Below are 19,676 nucleotides of genomic sequence, written 5' to 3'. Positions count from 1 at the left end.
TCTCTCACTCCCTCAAACACACACGCTCGCGTGTCCGTGTCTGTGCTTGTGTATTTGTGTGCGCCCCCGAGCTGGAGGGTGCCGCATATCTGTGTAGAAGTGTACAGGAAGTAAGTAAGTAAAATACATAAAAGGTTGGGTGCCGGCTACGAGAATTGGGGAGGGCGGTCGAGAAGGGTGGTTGCCTCAGCATAACATCAGCTTCGCGTCAATGATGGGGGGTGAATGCTGGTATGCGGATGCACACACCGCCCCGCCCCGCCCCGCACCCTCCATCCCCTCCCTCCCCCACGTGCGAGCGTACTCAACACCCACACTGATCATAGTGTACATTGGATACAGACGAAAAAAAAAGAATTTGATATACGTATTAGCCCCTCATCACCACCAAGCACACACACACACACACACGGGAGGGGCGGAGCCGAGGACTCAGAGCGAAGTAGTGTGGGGAGGAGGACAGGGGGGACATGGGCGAGGGTAAACTGTGCAGCACGCACGCACAGACTCACGGAAATGCCACACCTTCCCGTCCCCGCCCTCCTCTTTGTATTCGGCACACACACAAATATTGCATCTTTTCTGAGAGGCTCATAGCCATACGTCCATCCGTTTGCTAAAGTGCAGCGGCACCTGTGGTTCCACAGGGTTGTTCGAAGTCGCTGTAGCGTTGTCACGCGGCAGTGTAGTGTAGCCGATATACGCTGCGAACTGCTTCTTGCGCTCGCATTGGTCCTCGATCGTGCCGTCTGGCCGAATGCAGTGACCGAACATGGTGTCACGCAGCTCTCTCTTTCCCCACCGGCGCACCGGCAACGACGCCTCTCGGGGCGGCGGCGACAGTGGCAGCATCGATTCGCACAAGGCAGCATTGCTGTAAATAGACCACGGATAATACTTCGCTTGTAGCAGGCCGCTGACGTCTCGGCTCACTGGTGTCGGGGAAAGGGGGAGCGGCATCACAGCATCGGTCTGGTGCTTCGAGTGCGGCTTTCCGGCACGGCGTGGAGAATCCACCTTAGCGACGGTAGCAGTGGTAGAAGAGCTGTCAAAGTACTCAGGTATGTATGTATACGGGATGGCATTGGCGTGCTTGCCCATGTTCTCCGTCGACGTGTGAGTAAACATGGGTTGCTTTGGACGGAAGGGGACGGGGTCTGTGGCGGCGGTTTGTGTCAGCGCAGCTGGCGATGGCGACAGTGTGCCAGTGGCGGTTTGGAACGTTTCCGAGGGTGCTGTTGACGAGGTGAGCGCCGTGGTGGTGCGAGTGGCCGCCTGCGGCCGAGAGCGCCCCTTGCTGGTGATATCGTCGGGTTCGAGAATCGCTGCGGCAGTAGACGAGCGCTGTGCCCTGCTGCGGTAGGAAAGGCTGAGGCGGACGTACGCCTCCTCAGTTGCCTCTGCTGCTCGGCGCAGGTCGTTCTCTGTGGACGGCGCGGAGACATGGTAGCCGCTGACGTTGGTGCTGGGCCAGCTGGACACACTTGCGTGACTTCCGCTTAATTGTTTGCGACTGGAAGAGTTCTTGTAGAGCTGCTCGCGCACGTGCGCCCTGCGCTGCGCATCCACTTGCGTGACGGACTTCCCCAACTCCATTAGCCACAGCTGGTTCTGCAGCAACTGCGTGCTGCTATCCTGAAAGTTAGATATCTCTTGTGCCTCACGCGCCTCCGCGCGCTCCTTCTCCCGCTCCAGCCGGCGTCTCTGCATCTCCTTCTTTGTCTTCTCCTCTTGCGCATCACGGTGCCGCTGCTCCTCGAGCTTGGTGGCCTCCAGCTGGGCAAGGGCTCGCTGCTTCTTTTCCTCTCTTTCACGCAGCACCTCGACATGCCAGTCTGCAGCTTCGCGCAGCAGCGTGTACGAAGCCAGGTTATGCACATGCACGGGGTGCTGATCAGTGCGTGCGTGGGATATTATCGGCACCACATCGTCGCAGCCGCCGCCGCCGTCGTCGTCCTTGCTGTTGTTGTTGTCACTACCCGATACCCCTGACTCGTCTCTCGGTGACGGCTCAGGAGGTGGCAGCTCAGACGGTGCTCGTATAACGTGCTTCACCGCTGGTGGCCCTAACTCCGTGGAGTCACCGACGGCGGTCTTACGGCTTGAGGTGAGGTTGAACGAATACATAAGCGAGCGGGAACGAGGGGGAGGGGGGGGCTCTAGGAAACTTCAGTCACCGAAGCCCTTTATCGTTGACTGGCAGATAGAAAAAACGAAAAAAAAAAGTCGAGTGCACAAAGCTGCTATAAGAAGCTTGGTGTCATGTGGGATAGCTATTGGAGTGAGTGGGCTTGTCGGCGTGGGGAGGGGGTGGAGGTCATCCGATGCAGGGGGAAGGGGGGGGGCGGGAGAGTAAATGATGAGGGGTGGTGGGGGGGAGTGAAGGCAAAAGTACGAACTGTGGAGCATTACGAACAGCGCTCACACACACACACACACACACACACACATGCAGAGAAGAGCAAACGCGGATTTGGGGCGGAAGAGGAGGAGGAAGAGGATAATTTTTTTGGGGGATTGCCTCTGGTTGCTCTTTCACACATACACGCACACGTACACGAGCATACTCGCACGCACAGATAATGGAGAAAGTGGTGGTGGTGGTGGTGGTGGTCATGAGAGAGAGAGACGTTACAGGAGGGAGTGTAGGCATATCATATAAAATATATATAAATATATAGATGGAAGAATTGGTCAGGGGAGAAAAGACGGGGGGGACACGCACACCGTGAGGCGAATGTGTGCACCAAAAAAAAAAACGAGGTGTACAACGTAGAGGAAGAGAATATCAATGCAGAAAGAGCAATGGGGGAAAGGGAGGAAGACACATGCACATAGACCTGTACATGGGTCATCTCTCTTCCTGTTTCTCCTCCTCCGTTCAGTAACTCTCTACACGCCCCCCCCCCAAAAAAAAAACTCTGTCTGCTTGTTCTGCACTTCTCAACTCCTTGTCCCTCTCCGAAAATGTTAAAGCTGTTGGCATGCGCATCATCGTTGTCAGCGTTGCTGATGCTTTGGCATTCGGGGAGGTGCCCAATTCTAGCGCCTTCTGCCTGCAGATTTCTTCGGAACGGCCTTGGTGGCCTTCGACTTCGATGACTTGGCGGGTGGCACCGTCGCGGACTTCCCCTTCGCAGGTGCTCGTGACCCCCTTTGCGGCTTGGCCCGCGCCAGTGATGGGGTTCTCGACAACCTTGCGGCTGCTGAGGCGGCCTTCATTCTCTGCCCCCGCACGACGCCCTTGATCGCTGCCGCTGGCGTCTTCGCCTTGACACCCCTGTACTTCCTGGACATCTTCGCTGCGGTAGCTTTGGTTGAAGAGGTCGGCCTCCTCTCCTTCATGCGCAAAGGTGTCTTGGCTTGGTGCTTGCGTGCACGTGCAATAGAGAGCTGCTTCCCAGTCGATGTCCCACGCGCCCTCACGGGCATCTGCTTAGGCGGCCAGAGACTTTTGCGATGGGGAGCGCCTGGTTTAGCCCCTCTCCATGAGGGGGGCTTCGGTGCCGCTTTGGTCTTGTGGACGCCAGCTGCTCTCACATCGTGAGGCCACCGTTTTCTTGCCGAGGGCACCTTGGGATCTGCATGCGAAATTCTGTTGCTTCTCTTCACTGCCCTACTCGCCACAGTCGCTGTTGCTGCTGCCGAAGCCGCAGCCGCCTCCGCATCAGCAGTGGCGGGCATCCCCAACAGATCAGCTTCCGAGAGCGTCTGCAGCGTGTCGTCTCCGCTCTCCTGTGAGTAACTGACGACGGGATCCTGAAAGCGCGTGTCGTCGGTCATGGCGGCGCGTACGACCCGCTGCTCGCGTTGCTGCACGCCATGGCGGTAGTTGTTCAGCTCCTCACCACAGGTGTGCCGCACTGTTGCCAAGTCACGCTCAGCTTTGAGGCGTTGGAGCGACGCGTTCAGCAACGCCTCTTCAGCCTGCAACTGTTGCACTCGCTGACTGAGCAAAAGTGCAGTGGCAGGGCTGCCCACCGCCTGAAGCACCTCGGCCGCTTGCGCAGCAGCAGAAGCAAGACGGATCCGACGCGCTTTCGTGATTACTGGCCGCTTCGCTACTACAACCTCACCGTCGTCTCCGGCGCGCCGTGGCAGCGCAGCGGAGGCGGCTGCCGGCACGGGCTCCGAGGAAAACGACGCACCCACAGGGGCTGCAGCCGTATGCAGCTTGTGCATGTGGCCACGAGGTCCATGAGCCCTGACGCGCGCACTCTCTGGTACCACGGCGACCTCTGCGAGGTGGCAAGGGCCAAAGCCGCCCATGAAGTAGTCCACATGGCCGTTGGTACTGGTGGTGCTGTTATCTCCAAGCACGACCAGTGCACTCTCATGGTCCTGCGCTGCTGCTGTTGCGCCCGCCGCATCCGCCTGCTGTGTGTGCATGACCGCAGCGGCAGCGTGGTGCAACTCCGAATTCTGCAGCCATAGCGACGCAGCGGCTGTGGACGACATCTCGTCGCCGACCATGGCCGCCTCGCCGGCTGAGTCATGGTGTAAGCCCGCGGAGGACGAGAAAAGCAATGCGGCGTGCAGCACGCACGACGGACGCAAGATGGCACCACGCATCGTTAGCGGCGATGAAGCAGAAACAAAGCCCTGCGATTGAATGCCCACACAAACGGCAGGTTACACGACGACCGTCTCAAATGCAGAGAGTCGAGGGCGATCACACACGGAGGGTGAGGAGAAGGGAAGGGAAGAGAAGGGGGGGGGGGTGGTGGCACCGCAGAGTTCGAATAACAAAAAGAAGGGAGTCCTCCAGGGAGACGCCTGCATTTTTTTTTATAGAGAGCGGGGAAAGGAGTGGGGAGGGGGGTCGGGGGTCGGAGTTCAGAAACACCTGTACAAGTGAAGCGCAAAGGAAAAGGAAAGAAAAATACACAAACACACAACAACAGTTGAAGAGTTTTGTGTGGCTTGGGGGAGGGGGTAAAGGTGAAGAGGGAAAGGTGAAAGGGTGCGAGATCAAGTGAAAACACAGGGAGTGTGTGTACAACGACGACTACAATATATACATGTATATATATATATATCGCTAACCCTCCCTCTCCTGTGTCTGTGTCTGTCTGTGACTGTGTCTGTGTCTGTGTGCGTAAAAAAAAATTTTTTCTCTCCCGATCTGAGAAAAATCTGTACAATACGCAATTATAAAATATTATATGTAAAAAAAAAGAGATCTACAAAAAAAAAACACAAAAACTCCGAGAAGGGGGAGGGGGAGGGGGGAAAGGGGAGTGTGTGTACAACGACGACTACAATATATATATATATATATATATACCTCCAATAAAAGCAAGCGAGAGAGAAAAATGTAGCGAAGAAGAGGAGGGGGGCGAACCAATAGAAGTGATTCACACAACACACACAGATGAATAGATCTAGAGCAAGCTATCGTGTGAGCTGCTTCACCGTTTATTTTTCTGTTTTTTTTTCTCCTCCCAGCCACGTGGAACCCCAATCTGCGCCAGTGGATCGTTTGCGTGTGTGTGTGTGTGTGTGTCTGTGTGAAAAAGCAGCAGCCGCAGCAAAAAAAAAAGGGGAGGGGGAAAAAGAAAGAAGGGGGTGGACCGAAAACACTTCACAAGAGAGCGAGTGAAATGTTGGCGCCTTCTCGTCGTTGCTGTTTGCACACGTTCTTCCTATGCGAGTTTTTCTGTGGTGGTGGTGGTGGTGGTGTTTTTGGGAGGGGGGGTAGGGGGGTCACCCTCTCCTTTGCTTCAACCGTCACTGCGCTTCTGAAGAGAGAGAGGGGAGGCGGGGGAAGGGGGGGAGGCCAGGTGGAGATAAGATTGCATGATAAAGGGGAACCCTCGTGCGCGCGCACTCAATCGATGGGATTTGGTAGGAATAACTACGCCGGGCCGCAAAAATAAACTTCAAATCCCTATACGTATATATATATATATTTATATATTTATATATATTAATACGGAATGAGCAGTGACCGAGGAGGAGCAGAGGTGGCACAGGCCGCTTCTCAGCGAGGCCATGCCGTTTGTTTTTTTTTTAGGGGGGGATAAAGTGGGCCTGTGTTGTGTGCATCCTGTGCCGTGTATACTGATGCAACAGACAACAACAACACACACGGCCCAGTAGACACCCGTCAGATATTGGGGGGGAGAGGGGGGGAATAAAACACACCAGAAATAACAAATTAGTGGGGAAAAATAGAAAACGAAGAGAGAGGAGAGAGGACAGAGCGCACAGTACACACAGTAACCCCCCCTCCCTCCACACACACACACACACGCAAGCACATCACCCTCCTTTTTTTTTTGCGTCAACGCTTTGAAATGTAAAAAGGGAGGGGTGAGGGTAAGGGCGACGGCAGCAGCGAGTGACCCCCTTTCAAAGCACAAGAGGAAGAGGAGAAGGAGGAGGAAGAGGAGGGGGGAGAAGAAAAGTGAGGGTGATGAGCCTCTGAGCAAAAGTGCTAAGCTCCTATCCCCCCTCTCTCCCCTCCTCTGTACTGGGTACACACTTATACACACAATACGTAGGGGGGGGGGGCAAAGATGTGTCTGCACCCCACAACACTCTTTTTATGCTGTCGGGGGGGGAGGGGGGATCCCCTCTTGCTCATCATGACCGTTCTTCTTGGCTGCCCGCCTTTCCCTTCCTCTACCTCAAGCACCCTCCCACATTTTCCTTCCAGGCCGTCGCTGTGTTGGACGAGTGTTGGCCACGTCACCCCAGCGCCGAACATACAGAGAGCGCAAGAGCACCGGTAGTGGAGGGAGATGCAGAAAAAAAGGAAGGAGGAAGTGTAGTTGGCGAGGTGGAAGAAAAAGTGGGAAAGGAATGAGGGGGGGGGGTCTAGCGCAACGACACAGCCATCGCCACTTAACGCAGCTTCTTCTTCATGCGCAGGTTGGAGCAGTGACCGCAGGCCTTCTTGCGGCAGTTCGTGGCGCGCACGGGCAGGCGGGCGTAGCAGCGGCGGCAGACCTTCTTCTCCCAGTTGTACTTCTTGGCTAGCGCAATCAGCGTCGGCTCCATCAGGCCACCGCGCAGGCGCAGCACCAGGTGCAGCGTGGACTCCTTCTGGATGTTGTAGTCCGCCAGCGTGCGGCCCTCCTCCAGCTGCTTGCCGGCAAAGATCAGGCGCTGCTGGTCCGGCGGGATGCCCTCCTTGTCCTGGATCTTGGCCTTCACGTTCTCGATCGTGTCACTCGACTCGACCTCGAGCGCGATCGTCTTGCCGGTCAGTGTCTTCACGAAAATCTGCATGGTGTCTACGGTTCTCCTTTCAGGGGGGGGGAAGAAGGGGGGGTGTACTGTTGTAGACGGAAGAAAACACGGGATACACTTTTTGGAGGTGGGATAGGGCAACAAAACACCTTGACACTCTTCTGTGTTCAAATATGTATAAATATATGTATATATGTATATATGTGAGTATATATATGTGTGTGTGTATGTATATATTTATATATATATATATATGTATATTTATTTGCCGAGGTATCGAAGGTTAAGTGTAAGACGGGCAGAGTAGGAGCACATTGGAACGAGGATGCAGGAAATTAGGTTAAGCAGACAGAGCGGCTACAGATTGTCTCTGAGCACCAAAGAGAGAGAGAGAGAGAGCTGAGCGCATATGCGCAGGTCTCCACGTATCCAATACAGAAAAAAAAGATCATCGAACACAGCACGCGTTTTCACCATCGCGGGTTGGAGAGAGGGGGGGGGAGGAAGGGGGGACTCCCACCGTTTTGTGCACGCAAAAAAAAAAAAATGGGCAAGAAAAAAAGTTTGATCAGATAGAGCACGTCCCAGACATCCTAGACAAAGAGAAGGGGATACAGAGAAATGCAGATATGCCCCCGAAACGTGGGTGCAGCAAGTGATGGCAAGAGGCAACAAGCAGACTCTCCCGCCCGAGAAAAAAAAAATGCCGAGACTTTTTTAAAAAGCGCACATGACTGCATAGAGAAACACTACAACATGTACAAGGGGGGGGGAGACGAGATGACGGTGGTGGTGGTGGTGGTGGTGCGTGTGTGTGTGTGTGTGTGTTCGTGTGCATGTGAACGGAGATGAGGAAGTGTGGGAATAGCTGAGAAAGTTTGAGGGCGAAAAAGACGGGGTCGCCGCCAACTGTGGAGAGGGGGAGGAAGGAAAGGGGAGGGAGCACATGGGATGCGTGCTTCAGTGCACAGATGTAGCGTAATCGCACACATCAATATACACAACAACGTTGAAGTACAACAGATGTGTATAGGTGCGTGTGTCATCACACATATGCCAAACCAAAAAAAAAAAAGCGGAGTGGAGCAATCAAAAAAAAAGAGAAATTCCAGGGGAAGGCGGTGATGCAGAGCGTCTCCACGCACTCTGCACTTGAAGTCCCCTACATACCGCGATGCAGTGCTCCATCAATGTACGGACACACCTGCTCTCTACTGAGCCATGCACAGACGCCTCAAGCCTCCCCTTCCCCCCCCCCACCACCACCACTATGAAACGATACCTACATTTTATTGAGTCGGATGGCGAGCTCAGTGATGAGCTTGTTGTAGTCCACCACATCCTCCTCCTCTGAAGCCTCGGCCAGGAGCATAAACTCTTCCAGCTCCTCAGCGCTGCTGTGCTCGCCCGAGGAAACAAAGAGCTCAGCGAACTGCTTCTTGGTGATGGTGCCAGTGTTCTTCTTATCCAGCACTCGGAAGGCGCTCCGCATCTCCTCTATCGACTTATCGTCGATCTCCTTCGTCATTAGTATCATGAACTCAGAAAACTCCAACCCGAGCGTGCGCTCATCCTGGTGCACGACGCGCAGCAAATCGTTCACCTCCTCTTCAGTGGTGTGAAGACCGCAGCTTTGAACAGTTTTGTAGATGTCCTTGTCGCTGATAAAGTTTGCTTTTTGACCGTTGGTCAGAATGCGATAGCCCTCCTGCAGCTCGGCCGAAGCACCGTGATTCAGCACACCACGGTAGATGGGGCTGGAAAAGCCGGAGACGCTGGCATGGTGTACATTAGCGGCCGGCGGTGGCGGCAGGGGAGGGGGCTGCGATGGCTGAGGAGGGCTTCGTGATCCCTTGGGGCGGCTGCTCATTGGTGTACTTGGCCTCTTTATCTATTCTGCCCGCTTCGTCTTGTGCTTGATGAAGGTTGTGAAGTTGCTGAGGCGGACGATTTTTTTTTGGGGGGTGGGGGAGATTGACTGCTATAGAGCTGGATGGGCAGGGATTCGTAGCGGTTCACAAATGCGGACGCTCAAAGTGGGCGCGCGCACACATACGCAACCGAGCAGAACACACAACACAGACACACACGTGCATATATAGACAAAAATAAAGAAATAAATGTGCAGAGAGAACGTAGACGGGTGGTGGTGAAGACAGTTGTTGGGAAGGGGGGAGAGATGGGGGGAGAAATGGGGAGGGGGAGGGAGGGGGGGGGGATACAGTCGACAAGACGACGGTGTTCGTGAGGGAGACCTAAGTGGGTGGGTGGGGGAAAGGGGGGATGCGAACTGCCCCATCCTTTACCCAGACGCACCGATACCCATGCATGTACGCAACAAATATAAACATATATATATATATATATATGTAGCCCCCTCCGCTCATTTTTTTTTACACATCTCCATAACAGACACGCGCACCTATACGCATATACATGTATCTAATATATATATATAATATGTGTGTGTGTGTATACATAAATACCCTTGTTCCTCCCCCTCCCCCCGGGGGGGTAAGCGGGGGGAGGGGGGAGGGGAGCACACACTCACAAAAAAAAAGGGAAAAAGCAAGAAGAGAAGGTACAAAACAACGTCAACGTCCCTCGCCATTGAGAGGACTAAAACATAACCGGGAGGGAAAAAAAAAGAGAAAAGTGAAATTTGGGGGAGAGGGAGATGGGAAGGGGAGGAGAGGAGATGGTGTCACCACCACTGCCAACCCTCTTCTCCCCCCCCCCCTCCCTCCCTCCCTCCACCACCCTCCCCACCTTCAAGGGGGGGGGGGGAGGGGAAGGGAGGGAAGGGGGCATTTGTCTCTTCTCATTTTCACACACGCCGTCCTTTCACGAACACCACACACACACACAAACACAAAACAAAACAAAACACTTTCCCCGGCTCGTCACACCCCACCTCCTCCGTGTCCCTTACGTATGTGTTGCTGTGTTTGGGTGAAAACACATTGAAGGGGATAAGTGGAGATCAACGCAGGGGGGGGAGGAGGTGGGGAGGCAAGCGGGTGTTGACACATTAAAAAACAAAGAAACATAATACATCTTTTCTCTTTTGTGTGTGCGTGTGCGTCTCTAAATGCCCTCCCCCTCCTCCCCCTCCTTCATTAGCCGCTGCCATTCATGCGTTCAGAGGGGTGCGAAGAAAGTGAGCAGGGAGGCGGCCGCAGCACGGCAAGGGTGTGGTGATGGTTACCGGGGGAGGGGGGAAGGCGGACAAAGGGGTGTGAGTGCAATGAATATCGGAACGGGGGGAGGGGGAGGGAAAGGAGGGCGGCAATCGCCAGAATGCACATCCAAGCAGCGCCTTCCCTCTTTCCGGTCTCGTCCTTTCCACCAAACCCACATATCCACCTGCACACACACAGACGCACGCAAAAAATGCCGAGCGGCCGCCCTACAGACCGTCTCAAAGAGTCAGAAGGCCATACAGAGGGAAGGAGGAAAACGCTCCGAGTACGGGATCTCCGTCTCTGCCCTCTATAGCCCAAAATCCCACAGGAAAGCACACATACAAAACATAAATATGCAGGCAACAGTTGTCCTCACTGTTGCTTCACCACTACCTTTTTTGGCTCGCGTATGTACGTATGTCCGTGTGTCCCCCTGGGCATGCTCATGAAGCCCTGACTCGACCGCTGTGACTACAGGTGTACCCCCACCGCTCCTCCTCTTTTCCCCTTTCGCGTATATGTGCCTGCAAGCCTGTCTGTGTGCAGGAGATACGTAACCTCGGCCTCACCCGCCCTCTCTCCTGCTCCTACTTGCTCATCATCATCTTCACGAACTCCTCGTAGTTGATCTGGCCGTCGCCGTCCACATCGGCCTCGCGGATCATCTCATCCACCTCCTCGTCGGTGAGCTTCTCGCCGAGGTTCGTCATGACGTGGCGCAGCTCTGCAGCAGAAATGAAACCGTTGCCGTCCTTGTCAAACACGCGGAACGCCTCCTTGATCTCCTCCTCGGAGTCGGAGTCCTGCATCTTGCGCGCCATCAGCGTCAGGAACTCAGGGAAGTCGATGGTGCCGCTACCATCCTGATCCACCTCGTTGATCATATCCTGCAACTCCGCCTCGGTGGGGTTCTGGCCGAGCGAGCGCATGACGGTGCCCAGCTCCTTGGTGGTGATGGTGCCGTCGCCATCCTTGTCAAAGAGGGAGAAGGCCTCCTTGAACTCGGAGATCTGCTCGTTGGATAGCTGATCCGCCATGATTGCTGCTGGGGCTTTGTGTTGTTTGGGGGGGTATAAAGGGGAGCTAGTTGAGCAAGAGAAAAGCTAGCTAGTCCTCACCGTGTTTTTTTGTATAGTGGACCTCAGTGCAGTTCGAAGGATGCTTGAAATACAGACGCACAACAACGAAAAAAAAACAGCGAAGCGTTGATGTAGAACTACTTGATATGGCGATTTTATTGTGTGTGTGTGTGTGTGTGTGTCCCAGCAACGTGGGTGTTGCAAAAAAGAGCCGGAAAAAAAAGGGGGGGGAATGGTGAGATGCCTGCACGAGGAGATGAGGTTATCCTTCGTTTTCCTTGTGGTCGTCTTGTGCGATGGGATAGAAGGTGAGAAGCGCGCATGTGGCAGTGTGGCGCAGCACAACAAACACACAGACAGGCACGGACAGATCGAGGGGGAGAAGGTCGGCGTGTGTGTGTGTGTGTGTGTGTGTATTCCCCCCTCCTGTCGAGGGAACATTGCCTTTTGTATGCGACTCGGCGCTCGCGCACTTTTTTAATATTCTTTTGTGGGGTTCTGTTTGTTTTTTTTTTGGGGGGGAGGGGAGAATAAAAATAGTTTTTGCCCCTTTTCTGATGGGGGAGTGTTTGGGGAAGGGGAGGGGAGGGGAGGGAAGGGGGAGGGGAGGGAGGGGAGGGAGGGGAGGGAGGGAAGGAAAGGAGAACAAAGCGAGGCACGCATGGACCATACCAAAGGTGACCCAATCACAGGACCCCATCCATCCGTCCATCCATCCATCCACACACACGAAAACTTCCCCCTCATACGATACCATCACCCCGCCCGCCCCATCACCAAAAAAAAAAGAGACGGGGCAACACAAATGCAAAGATATGCACTTTTGCCCCTCCCTTCCCCCCCCCCCCCAAAAAAAAAAGTCCGTGTCAGACGCGCGTACATCCTGAAGTAGAAAACAAAACAAAACGCATGACAGCACGCACGCACACACACAAATCGCACCACCATTAACCCCTCCCCTCCACCGACAAGAGGAGGAGAAAAAAATCAAAGAGTAGATACATGCGGAGAGGAAGCGGTGGTGGTCTGCGTGCGTGCGTGCACAGGAGGGGGGGAGGGGGGGAATAAGGAAGTCCCACCTCGGACTTCCACTGGTAGACTTAGCTGGAACCCAGCCTCACCCGCCCTCTCTCCTGCTCCTACTTGCTCATCATCATCTTCACGAACTCCTCGTAGTTGATCTGGCCGTCGCCGTCCACATCGGCCTCGCGGATCATCTCATCCACCTCCTCGTCGGTGAGCTTCTCGCCGAGGTTCGTCATGACGTGGCGCAGCTCTGCAGCAGAAATGAAACCGTTGCCGTCCTTGTCAAACACGCGGAACGCCTCCTTGATCTCCTCCTCGGAGTCGGAGTCCTGCATCTTGCGCGCCATCAGCGTCAGGAACTCAGGGAAGTCGATGGTGCCGCTACCATCCTGATCCACCTCGTTGATCATATCCTGCAACTCCGCCTCGGTGGGGTTCTGGCCGAGCGAGCGCATGACGGTGCCCAGCTCCTTGGTGGTGATGGTGCCGTCGCCATCCTTGTCAAAGAGGGAGAAGGCCTCCTTGAACTCGGAGATCTGCTCGTTGGATAGCTGATCCGCCATGATTGCTGCTGGGGTTTTGTTTTGTTTGGGGGGGGTATAAAGGGGAGCTAGTTGAACAAGAGAAAAGCTAGCTAGTCCTCACCGTGTTTTTTTGTATCGTGGACCTCAGTGCAGTTCGAAGGATGCTTGAAATACAGACGCACAACAACGAAAAAAAAACAGCGAAGCGTTGATGTAGAACTACTTGATATGGCGATTTTATTGTGTGTGTGTGTGTGTGTGTGTCCCAGCAACGTGGGTGTTGCAAAAAAGAGCCGGAAAAAAGGGGGGGGGAATGGTGAGATGCCTGCACGAGGAGATGAGGTTATCCTTCGTTTTCCTTGTGGTCGTCTTGTGCGATGGGATAGAAGGTGAGAAGCGCGCATGTGGCAGTGTGGCGCAGCACAACAAACACACAGACAGGCACGGACAGATGGAGGGGGAGAAGGTCGGCGTGTGTGTGTGTGTGTGTGTGTGTGTGTGTATTCCCCCCTCCTGTCGAGGGAACATTGCCTTTTGTATGCGACTCGGCGCTCGCGCACTTTTTTTAATATTCTTTTGTGGGGTTCTGTTTGTTTTTTTTTTGGGGGGGGAGGGGAGGGGGGGAATAAAAATAGTTTTTGCCCCTTTTCTGATGGGGGAGTGTTTGGGGAAGGAGGAGGGAGGGGAAGGGAGGGGAAGGGGAGGGGAGGGAGGGAAAGGAGAACAAAGCGAGGCACGCATGGACCATACCAAAGGTGACCCAATCACAGGACCCCGTCCGTCCATCCATCCATCCACACACACGAAAACTTCCCCCTCATACGATACCATCACCCCGCCCGCCCCATCACCGAAAAAAAAAGAGATGGGGCAACACAAATGCAAAGATATGCACTTTTGCCCCTCCCTTCCCCCCCCCCAAAAAAAAAAAGTCCGTGTCAGACGCGCGTACATCCTGAAGTAGAAAACAAAACAAAACGCATGACAGCACGCACGCACACACACAAATCGCACCACCATTAACCCTCTCCCCTCCACCTACAAGAGGGGGAGAAAAAATCAAAGAGTAGATACATGCGGAGAGGAAGCGGTGGTGGTCTGCGTGCGTGCGTGCACAGGAGGGGGGGAGGGGGGGAATAAGGAAGTCCCACCTCGGACTTCCACTGGTAGACTTAGCTGGAACCCAGCCTCACCCGCCCTCTCTCCTGCTCCTACTTGCTCATCATCATCTTCACGAACTCCTCGTAGTTGATCTGGCCGTCGCCGTCCACATCGGCCTCGCGGATCATCTCATCCACCTCCTCGTCGGTGAGCTTCTCGCCGAGGTTCGTCATGACGTGGCGCAGCTCTGCAGCAGAAATGAAACCGTTGCCGTCCTTGTCAAACACGCGGAACGCCTCCTTGATCTCCTCCTCGGAGTCGGAGTCCTGCATCTTGCGCGCCATCAGCGTCAGGAACTCAGGGAAGTCGATGGTGCCGCTACCATCCTGATCCACCTCGTTGATCATATCCTGCAACTCCGCCTCGGTGGGGTTCTGGCCGAGCGAGCGCATGACGGTGCCCAGCTCCTTGGTGGTGATGGTGCCGTCGCCATCCTTGTCAAAGAGGGAGAAGGCCTCCTTGAACTCGGAGATCTGCTCGTTGGATAGCTGATCCGCCATGATTGCTGCTGGGGTTTGTGTTGTTTGGGGGGAGGTGTAAAGGTGGGGAAAAAAAAGGCACACAGAGAGGACACACTGAGAACTGTAACGAGAACACAACAAAAGACCAAAGGGGGGAGGGGGGGAGTGGGGGAAAGTGAAATAATAGAGAGTTGTTCGATGGTAAAAGCGGACGCTCGACACAAAAGCTGCGGGCACGCGTAAGGGCTCCCGCGCATGTGAGAACAGCGAAGAAGTGTGAAGCGGCAAGCAGAGGAGGTGAATGAAAAGAGGTGTGGTAGGCCAACAGGAATGATACACCGGTGTCGGCAGCGTGTGCGTGTGTGTGTGTGTGTGTCTAGCGTGGACATCTTCCTCTTTCCCGCCCCCACTTGAGAATCGCATAAGAATCACCTGGCCACTCAGTGACGGGTACCGCTGGTGGTCGTGGTGATGGCAGCAGACGGAAAGGTTGGGGGGGGGGGGGGGCATAACGAGAAGGGTGCTGCTGAGAGGCTTCGCCCCCCCCCCCTTCTCCCCTCCAACTTAGATGCGGTACCAGCGGTGTTGATTTCGCATGTTTTTTTTTGTATGCGTGTGCATGCGTGCGTGCGAGCCACTTACAAGCGAGAGACACGATTGATTACGACTGACAAAATATGAATAGCGAGAGTAGTTGGCGGAAAAAAAAGGCTGGCGGGACGGGAGAGGGCCTCCCTCCCTCCCTCCCCCCCCCTCATCGAGCCCAGAGGATGTGTCCTTGCAGCTTCTCCTCCTTCGCACCCCTCCTCCCGCCCCGTTCTGCCTCCTCCCCCTTTTTTTTGACACTTCACCGCAATGCCCCTCCCCCTCCCCTGCCCTCTGCCAATAATACAAGCCCAAAGGCGCAATTTTACACGCCAAGCCAAGGGTGTGGCAAGTAGAGGGATGCCGCCAAAGACAGCCGGGGGATGGGGGGGAGGGGGGCGACATTGGCCATGTAAGGGGGTCACACACCAACCCCATTGACTCCCATCTTGGCTCGCCCCACTCCCCTCTTCTCCTCGATGGGTCTACTCGCAGCTGAACCACGGCGGTCAGAGGCGGAGCTCCGTTGGCTTCGCGTTTGCCCGAAGCTGCTGCACAACATCGTTGGCACTCGCCATCTGGAGCGCCTTCACCACGGAGGGGTTAATGGGAGCGGTAGCTGGTGATGCAGCCGATGATGATGACCGGGGGCAATCTGTCAGCGCGCCACTGCTGCTCTTTTTGGATGTCAATTTCTTTGCTTTCTTTCCTTGCGCGCCGGCAGAGAAAGCACTGGCGCCTGTCAGACTGCGGCCTACACCGGCGTCACCCTTCTCCGCACGTGCAGTGAAGACCTGAAGCAGCTTTGCCGCCAGCACACCCTTCTTCGCATTCCCCGTGGACAGCATGGCGTGATAGGGGTACTCGCTCACCACGGCCATGGGCGCGCAGACGGCCACGACGTGTTGCACGATGTCCATCGGACCAGGTCGCATGGTGTAGTGCGGAAAGACACGTTTGATTTCGGTATTCTGCTGTGCAGCTGCCGCTTCTCGGTCGTTGCGTGAGCCAGCCGCTGTCGAGGCGGCAGCGCATACCCTCTCCCCCTCAGCCTCATTGCCTCCACCGGTCTCATCAGCAGCTTCTGCAAGCTTGTGCTCCTCGTTGGAGTCGCCCACTCCCGCGTCAACTGTAACGGTGCTCTGTTGGGCTTCCTCGACATCGTCATCTGTGAATTCGGAGACCACCTCAACCACCTCGTCGTCCTCCTCCTCCTCCTCCTCACCTTCGAAACCGTCGTCATCATCGATGGCGCGGTACCGCAGCGTGCCAGATGCGCGTTGGGCAGCGCGAGAAGCCTTTTCCTGTACGCGCTTGACCTCCTCCTCCTCGCGACGCTGCTCAGTGCGTTGCTGGATCCCCAGGAGCTGCGAGCGGGACAATTGGCCCCCGTTCAACTGCGCCACAAGCATGAGATCCTCATCATCATCTCCGTACTTGTCCTGAAACTTCTTGAGCTTCTTCCTCTGGTGCTTTGTGAGACTCTTGCCAGGGCCGTTGCTCTTCTGCGTAGTTGTCGCCGCCACCGCAGAGACGGTCACACCGTCCTCCATCGCCGGAGAGGGAATGACGGCAACTTTTGGTGCCGGTGTGCCCGTAAGTCCCTCGCGGTCGACCCGAGAGTTGCGCGCCCCGCCTCTCTTCGACGCCTTGCCCCTTATTAGACACCTATCCGCACCGCCGCCACCATGAGAGCTCGCAGCGCCGCCTGCCACGTACAAGTCCCTTTGCCTGCGCTGCTCAGCGCGCAGGGCCTCCACAGAGGGCAACTCCGCTAGGGAAGGTGCCGGATCCGCAGGCACCACTACTTCTCCGTCGCCACTGGGCTGATTGGACTCGGTATGCAATGCCAGGAGGCTCGGCAGCTCACCCCGCAGCACGGTGTGTGTGCCCACAGCGCCTCCCTCTGCAGTCATTGCCCCATTTTCCTCCTCCTCCTCCTCCTCCTCCTCGTCACCCTTCTCAGCTTCAGCAAAGGCTGCAGTCGGAGCGACTGCTGCGGGCTCACTCACGGTGCGTGAAACACAAAAGAGGAGCGCACAGCCAAGCGACATGGGCTGCGGAGGCAAATAATGCCGCTCCCCTGTGTAGAGGTAGGTGCCAGTGGCCGTCCCACCAGTCACCTGCGACGCGTACACCCACCACGAGCCAGTCACCTGCTTGCTCTCCCATGCGCCACTGAAAGCCACACACCACGCACCTGCTTCACAGAGGCTTTGCATGGCCACCGGCTGAGCCACTCGCGAGGCGATAACGTCGCCGTCCGGGTCGCTGGAACAGAGCCCCTGCCAGACGTCGTTCAAAGGCCGCAGAAGGCACGGAAACGCAGCATCCACCTCGCAGTGAATGAAAAGGTCTCCAAGACGCATCACACGGCGTACCAACAACTCCGTCGACTGCACATCTCTGCCGCGAAGCACGAGATCACCCGCGCTGGTACGGAACCAAAAATATTTTTCCCACCAGTTGCGCTGCCGCTCCTTGACGATCTCCTTCCTCTCCTTCTTCTCAACGGCAGTGCGTGCACCCTTGCGCGCGGCCCCGGCCGCGGCCTTTTCTGTCGCTGCCACGGTGCGCTCCAACTTCGAGAGGTGCTGCTTCCGCTTGGAGAAATAGTCCGCCGCGTTCGCGTGCGCCGTCTTCGACAGAGCCACCTCGACCACCATCGGTGGCACGTCGCAGTCCTCCTCCCCCTCGCCGTTCTCCTCGTCTAGCGCTCTCTCAAGAAGAACGCTAATGGAGTTGCGCTCCAAGAAAATGTCGTGAACCATGTACGCCACAGGGTGGCCCTCCGCGTGACGCCGCTTCAGCAACGTGCGCAAGGCGTCCCACGAGATCCCGGTTGCCAGCGCACCGTTGATGAGCTGGATCGCCTCATCCACGCGGTCTGCGTTTAAGATGAGCTGCTCACCCTTCAGCTGGTTGGCCGCGATGTCGGCCTCGAGCGCGTGTATGCGTCGCGCGTGATCCGCTTCGAACTTCTTTGCTTTCCCCTTTACGGCAGTGATCCGCTTTTGATTCGACGCGTCGATGCGCTCCGTCTCCGTGATGAGGAAGAACTCGTCACATACGCGGCCGAAGCTTGGGCGGTAGAGCGACTCGACACCGTCCCTTGTGTACTGGGCAAGCAAGATGGGGGTAAAACTCTCGTACTGCTCCGCGACGGCAACGAGCTCCCCTGCGTCGGCGGCGGAGACGTCAGGTGTTGGTGGCACGAGGGCGTCAGCTCCGTCGCGGGGCTTTCTCTTGGGCTTGATGAGGTAGCCCCCGGCCGAAGTGAGGTCGACCTTGGCAAGGTCGAAGGCCTCCAACAGACCAGGAAGCAACGCTGCAAACAGCTCGTCCGCCGATTGCGTCCAACTCTTCCGCGGAAGGTTTGACACATTCGTGACAGTGAGCACGTGCTGCGCCAGATCAGGTCCGAAGTGATGAATGCCCGCCACCAACGCCTGCACGACAGTGCGGTCGTTGCTGCGGCTGAGGCCCACCTCCCAGTCCATTTTCATTAGACGCGTGCGCTCTTCCTTGAGCTGCTGTTGAGCTGGTGTGAGGTCAGCGTCGGCGGTGCGCCGCACGTGCAGGCGGCCAGAGGCCTCCACGTACGGCGGGTAGAGGAAAACGTGTGGCCCCTCCGCTACCCCCGTCCCCGTCCTGGTAGCCGATGGCGCGGAGGACACAACTGTGGCCGTATCTGCCTCCTGCACCGTTGCCGAAATGGCCGCAACCGCGGCGAGCAATGGCGCTGTGTTGGGGTAAATTTGGTTCACCATCAGGTTCGGGCCCTCGTCATCGCGGTGCGTGCGTAGCAGCATCATCATCTTGTACGTGTAGTCGGTAAGAATTACGTTGCCCTTTGAAAACAACTCCACAATGATGTGGAAGCAGCCCTCAGTCGAGGCAACACCGAAGCAAAGGTCGATCGTGCGGTCGTGCTGGAGTTGGGAAATGCTGTCAAGCCGCCAAGCGCGAACGTGCTTGCGCAGCTTGAGAGTAAACTGTGATGGCACCTTCGGTTTTTCACGGGAAAGCTCTGTCAGGTGGAAGCGCGTTCCGTTTTCAAGGAGAACACATTTTTTGTTCTTGTCGTGACCAAATTTGAACAGAAACATTTTGCTGCTTATATTGTAGATGTTGAGCAGCCGAAGCCCGATTAGGTTTGCCCGCATCTCCTCCACGGTCGCCCTCACATCGAGGGCTGTCATGCGCTGCTTCACCATAACACACTGGCAAAAAAAAAAACGTGGGTGTGTGTGTGTATATGTGTATATGCGTGACTTTTTTCTTTTGCACTCTGTGCAAGTGTGCGTGGGTGTGGGGTGGACGCGCGCGCGTCAGTACAGATGCGCAAAGAAAAAGAATTTGAGTCGGTAGAGGGGAGGGGAGGGGAGGGGAGGAGAGGACTTTGTAGGTGGAGACACCACTTACAGAAACTTGGGAAGAGTTGACACTACCCGTTGC

The 19,676-nt window shown here is 55.8% G+C and overlaps 5 protein-coding genes across 5 annotated transcripts; all 5 read right to left on the bottom strand.

Annotated features, from left to right (window-relative positions):
- Window positions 1-591: 591 nt before the first annotated feature.
- Window positions 592-2,127, bottom strand: JKF63_06882 (uncharacterized protein; the record flags this gene model as incomplete). Its single annotated transcript, XM_067902830.1, has 1 exon — window positions 592-2,127. One exon carries the CDS (start codon window positions 2,125-2,127, stop codon window positions 592-594), a length of 1,536 nt encoding a protein of 511 aa, XP_067759189.1.
- Window positions 2,128-3,042: 915 nt separating this feature from the next.
- Window positions 3,043-4,572, bottom strand: JKF63_06881 (uncharacterized protein; the record flags this gene model as incomplete). The annotated part of the gene is made up of 1 exon (XM_067902829.1): window positions 3,043-4,572. The coding sequence occupies one exon, from the start codon at window positions 4,570-4,572 to the stop codon at window positions 3,043-3,045; it is 1,530 nt and encodes a 509-aa protein (XP_067759188.1).
- Window positions 4,573-6,849: 2,277 nt separating this feature from the next.
- JKF63_06880 (uncharacterized protein) lies at window positions 6,850-7,236 on the bottom strand (the record flags this gene model as incomplete). The annotated part of the gene is made up of 1 exon (XM_067902828.1): window positions 6,850-7,236. The coding sequence occupies one exon, from the start codon at window positions 7,234-7,236 to the stop codon at window positions 6,850-6,852; it is 387 nt and encodes a 128-aa protein (XP_067759187.1).
- Window positions 7,237-8,479: 1,243 nt separating this feature from the next.
- On the bottom strand, window positions 8,480-9,067 carry JKF63_06879 (uncharacterized protein; the record flags this gene model as incomplete). Its single annotated transcript, XM_067902827.1, has 1 exon — window positions 8,480-9,067. One exon carries the CDS (start codon window positions 9,065-9,067, stop codon window positions 8,480-8,482), a length of 588 nt encoding a protein of 195 aa, XP_067759186.1.
- Window positions 9,068-15,727: 6,660 nt separating this feature from the next.
- On the bottom strand, window positions 15,728-19,435 carry JKF63_06878 (uncharacterized protein; the record flags this gene model as incomplete). The annotated part of the gene is made up of 1 exon (XM_067902826.1): window positions 15,728-19,435. One exon carries the CDS (start codon window positions 19,433-19,435, stop codon window positions 15,728-15,730), a length of 3,708 nt encoding a protein of 1,235 aa, XP_067759185.1.
- Between the last annotated feature and the right edge of the window lie 241 nt (window positions 19,436-19,676).

Source organism: Porcisia hertigi, chromosome 9, assembly GCF_017918235.1.
Source record: "Porcisia hertigi strain C119 chromosome 9, whole genome shotgun sequence".
Lineage (NCBI taxonomy): Eukaryota > Euglenozoa > Kinetoplastea > Trypanosomatida > Trypanosomatidae > Porcisia > Porcisia hertigi.
This window is presented reverse-complemented; position numbering and strand designations above follow the sequence as displayed.